We start from the raw sequence: 8,504 nt of genomic DNA, 5'->3' as shown, positions 1-8,504 counted from the left end.
CTGGTAACAGCTCATCTTTCCTGGTCCCTCTTGTTACAGTCTGTATGGTAACACCCATTGTTTCATGTTCTCTGTGTATATAAAATCTCCCCACTATATTTTCCACTGTATGCATCCGATGAAGTGAGCTGTAGCTCACGAAAGCTTACGATCTAATAAATTTGTTAGTCTCTAAGGTGCCACAAGTACTCCTCTTCTTTTTTACGGATACAGACTAACACGGCTGCTACTCTGAAACCCACAAAGGTGTGTGTGTGTGCGCGCATTATCTCTCTCTCCCACAAACATACGAGCCTATCTTTTATGTATAGTATACATTAGATTTTGGTGTTGGAAGGAGACAGTCTAGGAAGTTTAATTAATGAAATGAAATTAAAAAGTGAGCAAAACTCAATCCAGCTGGCTGGCAGAGTTGGTGACAAAATGAAGGAAAAGGTCAACATATTTAAAGGTTAGGTTGTGTGCCTGTGTGCTTTTCCCTGTAAATTGGTTTCAAATATCCATGGAACATCAAGCTCATAACAGCTCCGCTACAAATATCAAACAGAACTTTCCCTCATAACATTTCAAATTATCCTATTTACATATGATTTTTTCCAACAATAAAAAGTGAAACATACAGCAATTCAAGCACTCATGTTCTTAAAAAAATAATTAAAAAAGAAAATAAATCCATTCCCTAAATCCCATCTCTGCGTAATAACGTGATGGTAGACAAATAATTCTTCCTGCCAAGACGCCAGCTTTTCTCATGATTTTCTATTATAAAATGTTGTAGCACTTGACAAAATATCAGGAAAGTTTGACTTTTCTTTTTTTTTAATATAATCTGAGCTGTGCTAAGTACTACGCAAAAAAAACTTTCTTGAGAACAATATAAGACTGGAGTGACTCTATGCCAAACCAGGTACTCAAAAGAGGAGGCTTCAAGACTTTCTAAGGGAAGAGAGGAGGAGTGAAATAAAAACCATTGGAAGGACTAACTGTTTGTTTTCCTTAGAATTTCAATTGGCTACATGAACAATAAATGCTTATATAGCTACAAAAGATTTATTTTGTATAATCAGTACTGCACGGACTTTGCCTCACCAGACTATATGCTAGGCTGCAAGCAAAGACGCCATCTATAAAAACAACTGCAGTGAATGGCAAATTTAACCAAAATTAACGGAAGAGTGGCCCGGGTATTCAATAAGCATGGATTCCTCGCTCTACAATGTGCACTGGTAAGTGATGATACGAATCAGCAAGTCACACAAAACAAGTGGTATTTATCATGAGCTGCATCTTGCCTTCCAGGAAGGAAATGCCGACTGTACAGATCACAGATGTTTACCCAGCATAAATCTAAATCTAAAAAAAAAAAAAAGTTATGAAAGGTTTGGTCCAAAATATTCTCTCCTCCATTGTGCTGATGCTCATCAGAGCGCAGAAAATTCACAGCTGATCGTGCGCTCACCCCACAGAGATCATTCAACTTCTTTTGTTTTTGCTTTCACCATCAGAAAACAATGGCATTTTAAAAAATATAAAATACTAAGTAAAGTAGGGCTATCATCAACATCAGGGTATGGGAATAATCGGTGTGTTGCGTTTGTCGAGACTGGACTGAATCCTGTCAAGGATGGCTCAGGGCTGTGCAAACTGCTACTGCAGAAACGGTTAATGGTTTGACGTATGTAAACAGTACCTTAACCTCTCCCCTTCTCACAGCTATATGAGAGAGAGACTGTTTTGCTGTTAGCCAATAAGAGATCAATTATGGCTGATTCAACAAGGAGGGGAGAATTTGTGAGCAAGAAATGGCAACAGCCTCCTCGCTCCCATATAATCTCCTCCCCACAATGTGAAATGGTGGCTTAAGGTCCAAACTACATACCCTGGATTTGTGCAAATAGTACTCAGATAAGCCGTTTCACTGAAGTCTAGATTGATGTCAGTGGGACTACTCATTCAAATCAAGGGTTTGCAGAATAGGGCCCTGAAATGGGTATTAATATTCCTTTTTAAGCTTTTGCACTTCGCCATTTCTCCTTTCATTAATACAATGGCTCAACAAAAGGAACAAAGTTGAGTATGTGGGAGCAGTGGCTGTAGGAATCACACACCTTTACTAGAAGTTGGAAGAGTTGAATGACCTCCTTGGAGCCTCTGACCGCCCCTTCTGCAGTATATTTGCACACACCACAATAGATCACCAAAGGAGACATATACATTATCATTCATATAAACATTAATTTCAATAGGAATCGGAAAGTCCTTCACCCTGCATTTCACGGTGGCAAAGAGCAAATGATCTACAACACTCTAATCAGCAGTTGTCATGGATACCATGTAAAGCTCAGCAGTGTTGCTTCTGTGCCAAAGTTATAGGAACTCCACATAGTTTTCAGGGATTAGTCCTGTCTTCCCATTCAGGGTTCCTTCCAACCAACCAGGCTCCTGAGATGGATGAACTGAGGAGAAACAGAAGGATATTAATATCAACCTTACAAGGAACATTTTCTAGTGGAAAGGAAAGAACATTTTCACCCACAAACAATGGCACTCATTTATGGCAAGTTTTGAATTTTCCTATACAGCAGCAAAGAGAAAGTAGCCTCCCTTCTCCTTGTTGTGGTTTGAAGCTCTCTGGGATAATGGTGACAATGAGCTATTCTCCTGCACTTGCATTAGAGATCAGTGTTGAAATCACTTCACCTCTCCGTCACACAGGAGAAATGCAAATTTCTGCTGCAACTTTCAGGAACCTGGGGCCACCAACTTCAAATGCATTATCCCAGGGATTCACTTGTATCCTATTTTCAAAGTCCCTTATTCATTTTCCTCTGTCTCCAGAGCCTCGGGTGTAAAGCATCTGCTTAGCGGCCTCCACTCTCCCCCTGCAGCTGATTGATTCCATTTCCCCTGCTCTTCAGATCCTGGGGCTGCTTATCCTTTTCCCATCCCTACAGATTCCCAAATTCAAACTGCCAAGCACTAGAACCTCAGGTCTGAAATGCCTTCTTTCCCCAGTTTTTCCCCTCTAGATCCTTAGGTTTATAATTTCTCCCGTTTCCCCTCTCAGTGGATCCAGCTGTCTAAAATGGCTTCTCCTCTCCCTTCCCTCCCTGCAGACCTCAGGATATACACACCTGCTTTCCCCCTCTCTCTCTGGACTCCAATGTCTAAAACCATTTCCCCTACTTTGTCCCTCTAGATCCTGTGGTCTAAAACTTCCACCTCTTCTCTCTCCTGTCCTACGCTGTGGTCTTAAAAACTCCTTCTCCCTCTTCTGTCCACTCAGATCCTGGGGTCTAGAACTCTTCCTGTGTCTACCCTTCCTAGCCTTGCTTTGGCTTGCTTTTTGTTGTGCATGTGTTTTTTTAACATGGCATGAAGAAATTATATCTCGGTTTGAGGAAACCATTTTGATGACGAGAGGATTATATAAGCCTGGTCACAGGCCCTGGTCAACAGAAAGAAGGAAGGAAGAATTATGAAGGAGCTATTGCTGTCTGTGTACTAATAATGTAAAAGCCACTTGAAGCAGAGAACTGGGCCTTGCTGTCTTTTTTTAAAGATTGTTTTAATTACATAAACTAATTTTCTAAAGAAGCTGAGAAATTAAAGCTCTTTCACACTCTGCTATGTGCATTAACATGACTTCCTGGGCTTGGTTTAGAAAAGCACTCCCTCCTCCAAGTTCTGCACTGAATACAGACTCGGGGACAAAGAGCCAAGCACCCTGGTAAAGAAGAAGTTTCCCAGTAACGATCAGGGGTGTGGGTTTTTTGGGGGGGTAGGTGGCGGGGGAGAATATGTTTCGATATGACAATGGACTCAAAATACCCCCAACTCTTGAGCTAGGACTTATTTGAAGTTCAAAAAATGTGGTTAGTCACATTGTCATATGATTCTGCACTTCCGGGTCTGGGCCTCACCAGCCTCCATAAGAAAAAATACTAGCATTTTCTAGCAAGGAATCAAAGCAGTATCACTTCTGAGCAGTTCCTGTTGGATGCTGGAGTATTTTATCTTCATAGTCACATAACATTAGGATGTGGAACAAATTATTGAGAAAGTGCTTATTTTATCAACAAGGGTTAACCTTATGCAAGCACAAAAGTATTCCATGCTCTGACATGGTAAATTATCAGATGACGACAGCCAATCAACATTTCAGATTTATCTGAATTTCCTGGCTTTGATATTTCCAGTAACATGGTTTCTGGGGAGAATTCCAAAGAGAAAATGGGCCGCCACAAAAGGAAGAAAAACTCCTGCCTACTCCCTCCTACCCAAACTCTGTTCCAAACCTTCCCCCTCAGTTCTATTCTAGTTGCAGATAATCTTCATAATCTCTCCCTGAACATATAGCTATCCTGCCTGCTTGAAATCTCAGTTCACCCATTAAACCCTTCCTAAATCTTCAAACAAAGCCCAGACACCTCTCCAATTAACCAAAGCCCTTCCAGTTGCCTATAAAGACTGCTCTTTGCCCACCAGTGCCCCCTGTGGTCTACGCTCAGCACTACTCAGAGAGACACCTTGTAGGGAGACGTACTTATTAGGATGCAGGAGGAGGAGGGAAAAAAAAAACAGGTAGCTCAGCATCACTGTTTAACTGGGGTTTGAATGGGTCACTGAATCCTTCTCCTACAGTGATGACATCTGCTTGTCTTTAGGGCACGTAATGCTGTCACTTTAAAAGGTGCATGGACCCCTTGCAATTTTGTGTTAAAAGTAGGGCTGGCAAGCAATTAAAAAAATTAATCGTGTGATTAATTGCATTGTTAAATAATAATAGAATATAACTTATTTAAATATTTTGGATGTTTTATATATTTTCAAATATATTGATTTCAATTACAGCACAGAATACAAAGTATACAGTGCTCACTTTATATTTATTTTTGATTACAATTATTTGCACTGTAAAACCCCCCCAAAGAAATAGTATTTTTCAATTCACCTAATACAAGTACAATCATGCCATCTCTTTATCATGAGAGTTGAATTTACAAACGTAGAATTATGTACAAAAAAAACTGCATTAAAAAATAAAATGTAAAATTTTAGAGCCTGCAAGTCTACTCTGTCCTATCGCAGCCAATCGCTCAGACAAACAAGTTTGTTTACATTTGCAGAAGATAATGCTGCCTGCTTCTTGATTACAATGTCACCTGAAAGTGAGAACAGGCGTTCTCATGGCACTGTTGTAGCTGGTGCTGCAAGATATTTACATGCCAGATGTGCTAAAGATTGATATGTCCCTTCATGCTTCAATCACCATTCCAGAGCACATGCATCCATGCTAATGGCAGGTTCTGCTCAATAATGATCCAAAACAGAGCAGACTGACGCATGTTCATTTTCATTATCCGAGTCAGATGCCTTGCAATGCCGGCTACAAAGATGCCATGAAAATGCCTGTTCTCACTTTCTGGTGACAGTGTAAATAAGAAAAGGGGCAGCATTATCTCCTGTAATTGTAAACACACTTGTTTGTCCTTGCGATTGGCTGAACAAGGAGTAGGACTTGTAGGCTCTGAAGTTTTACACTGTTTTGTTTTTGAGTGCAGTTAAATAACAAAAAAAAAATCTACATTTGTAAATTGCACTTTCATGACAAAGATTTCACTACAGTACTCGTATGAGGTGAACTGAAAAATACTATTTCTTTTGTTTATCATTTTTACAGTGAAAATATTTGTAATAATAAATAATGTACACTTTGATTTCAATTACAACACAGAATAAAATATATATGAAAATGCAGAAAAGCATCCAAAATATGTAATAAATTTCCATTGATATTCTATTGTTTAACAGCGTGATTTAAAACTGCAATTAATAGCAATTCATTTTTTTTAATCACAATTCATTTTTTGAGTTAATTGCATGAGTTAACTGCGATTAGTCGACAGCCCGAGATAAAAAACAATGTTTCGATAAAAATTTGACTGTCAACTTCTCTGGATAGGAGCATTTTACAGCCTCCACAGCACTGTAGCAATGCCACTGCAGTGGCAGTAACTACATAGTTCCTGAAACTGAAATGATAGTTTTCTGTCAGATGGAAAAGAGTGATGTGGGTTTGAATATACTCCATACTCTTTCCTCTGCCTCTCCCACACTGCTCTGGAAAAATTTTTAAAGTTACACCAGAGTTCAAGCAAAATCAGAATGGAAATTTTTTTGGACTCAGAAGAAACTCACTTTCCCATTGAAACAGTAAGCATTTTGCTTAAATATTAAACATCATAGTTCTTCTGATTATTAAACCAGCAGAACAATGAAGCCATAGACATAGAAGATCTGCGGTTCCATCCAGACATTTATTTTTCTAAACAAAATCACTGTTGCCTCTAACAGTATAAAAAAAGCCAAAAGATGGAAGTCATGCAACTCATTTAGGGACTTCAGTTAGGCAAGCTAATATGTGGCATGAGAATGTGCCTTTTATATATAGCGTGCTTGCTCCTTGTTTATTATTAGACTCACATTAGCTGTCTATGGAAACTGATACCTATTGGAGACGGGAGTGACTCAAAAACTATAAGTTCAAAACACACATCAAACTTTGGAAGAGTTCAGAGATGGATCAGAGCTTTGTAGCTTGGTTCCAGCTCTAGGGCATACATCTATATCTGTATGTAAATGTGTACATGCACAAAGAATATTAAGAAGACCAAATGTCAGAGATAGTAAGCTGGCTTTAAGGGCCACTCAGTTTTATTCACCCTAAAACGTTACCTATGCTGTGTCCCATGTTGAAGCTATCCCCCATTCATGTGCATTTATTTTCCCCTAATCTGGCTTCCCCTGTCTTTTTGTTTTTTTATATTGTCAGAAGCTACAGTGATCAGCTTGGGAAAAGAAATATACTTGACCAGAGTCCCAGAAGGACACAGCTTCACCATGGGATTCGCTGTAGGCTAATTTTTAGATTGAATAAAATTGACCATGCCCATTAAAGCTGATTAGATACCAATTTACTATCTGTGGCACTAGGTCTTCTGTATTGATCGTGTGTCACAAACGGCATCCCTTTTCAGCAATGTGTCTATCTCCAGCAGGCACCTAGGAAACACTCATCCCTCCTTAGAAACTTTTTAAATTGTGACTGAGGGAGCATATATCGTATGTGAATAAGGGCTTCTCACTACCTGTGTTTGCAAATGGTTGGACTGAGCAGAATAGGTCCAGCTGCTGTGTGTGCGGTTTTTCCCCACAGCGAGGGTTTGCACAATCTTCAAATTCTAGGTCTCAGTAAATGGGATCAAGATAATACTTTTATTGAAAGTCACATGGGTTCCAGGTACTACTCTTCTCTTCCTTTAAAAATGACTAACATTCCTGAAAGAGACATTAATTTCTTTCCCGATGCTGTCTGATAAAGCATGACACGCACAGTAGATGCTAGAGAGCATCTTAACAGTGTTTTCTCCCCACTTCTGTATAAAATGAGAATACAAATAGAACACAACTTTTCCACATTTGCAGCATACAAATCACAGCATCTGGCAGCAGCAATTCAGATGGTTTTTAGGTTAATTTAAAGGGACATACACTAAAAATATGGCCAACATTTTTAAACATGTGCTTAAAATTAATCACCTACGGGCCAATTTACATAAGTGCTGAGTACCCACAACTCCTATTGTAGACCACATGATCTGTGGATGTTCAGCAGCCCTGGAAAACAGGCCCTAAGTCTCTATTTAGGCACCTAAATAAGTGGCTAGATATAGGCACCAAACTTGAGAAAATCAAGTTTGAATGTTATGTTTAATAAAATTATTGACCACATTTCCTAAATTGTGTTACTAATACTTGACAGATAATGGTTCTTAACCTCTCTTTCATAATAAGACTCCCCCGCCTCTCCCTCCAGGACTTTCCTTCTGTCTAGCTGGGAACCCTCACATTTAGCACAGGGTAAATAAATGATAAATGAATGATAAATGCACAGGGTTGCAAACCCCCTGATACCTATTTGCAAGCCTCAGGGTGGAAATCCATGCTTTAGATTATTAAAATATAAGAATTATTAAAATTCTTTCCATGTACATCTTGAAACATTTGCCATAGTCAGGAAGGACGGTCCAGCAGTTAGGGCCCTAGTCTAACACCCCAGAAACCCAGGTTCAATTCAGTGCTCCACCAGACATCCTGCATGACCTTGGGGATAACTGAGGCACAGAAAGGCTAATATGAGTTCCTTACCTCACAGCTGCATTGTGAGGATAAATACAATAAAGATTCTAAGTGTTCTGAGAAATGCAGGGAAGCTTGCACTGCAACTGCTGCAAAAGACAAGTTAAATCCAAAGAAAAAACTGTCTACCTTCAAAACATTATTTGAAAACACTGCTATTAATATTAGGTTTCCCAAAAACCTCATTATCACAAGAACTAAAACAGGGCCATCATCAACCAGATAGTGTCTATTTAATTTCCTTCCCAGTGACAATGTGTTTTATCTGCTAGTTATTAGGAAAACACTAAGTGATTAGGGAA

At 39.3% G+C, this 8,504-nt stretch overlaps 1 protein-coding gene across 7 annotated transcripts in view; it reads right to left on the bottom strand.

Annotated features, from left to right (window-relative positions):
* Positions 1 to 205: 205 nt before the first annotated feature.
* Positions 206 to 8,504, bottom strand: part of ARHGAP26 (Rho GTPase activating protein 26) — a 315,168-nt gene continuing 306,869 nt past the window's right edge. For 6 of the 7 annotated variants that reach the window (XM_043491279.1, XM_043491282.1, XM_043491280.1 and 3 more), the window contains one exon: positions 206 to 2,456. In XM_043491279.1, coding sequence (XP_043347214.1) covers positions 2,368 to 2,456 — 89 coding nt within the window. In that variant the 3' untranslated portion in view covers positions 206 to 2,367. The remainder of the gene's footprint in view (positions 2,457 to 8,504) is intronic. The other variant, XM_043491281.1, reaches the window with a different exon arrangement.

The sequence above is a fragment of the Dermochelys coriacea genome, chromosome 8, assembly GCF_009764565.3.
Source record: "Dermochelys coriacea isolate rDerCor1 chromosome 8, rDerCor1.pri.v4, whole genome shotgun sequence".
NCBI classification, from domain to species: domain Eukaryota; kingdom Metazoa; phylum Chordata; order Testudines; family Dermochelyidae; genus Dermochelys; species Dermochelys coriacea.
The sequence above is the reverse complement of the archived record's forward strand: the minus strand, read 5'-3'. Positions and strand labels throughout refer to the sequence as shown.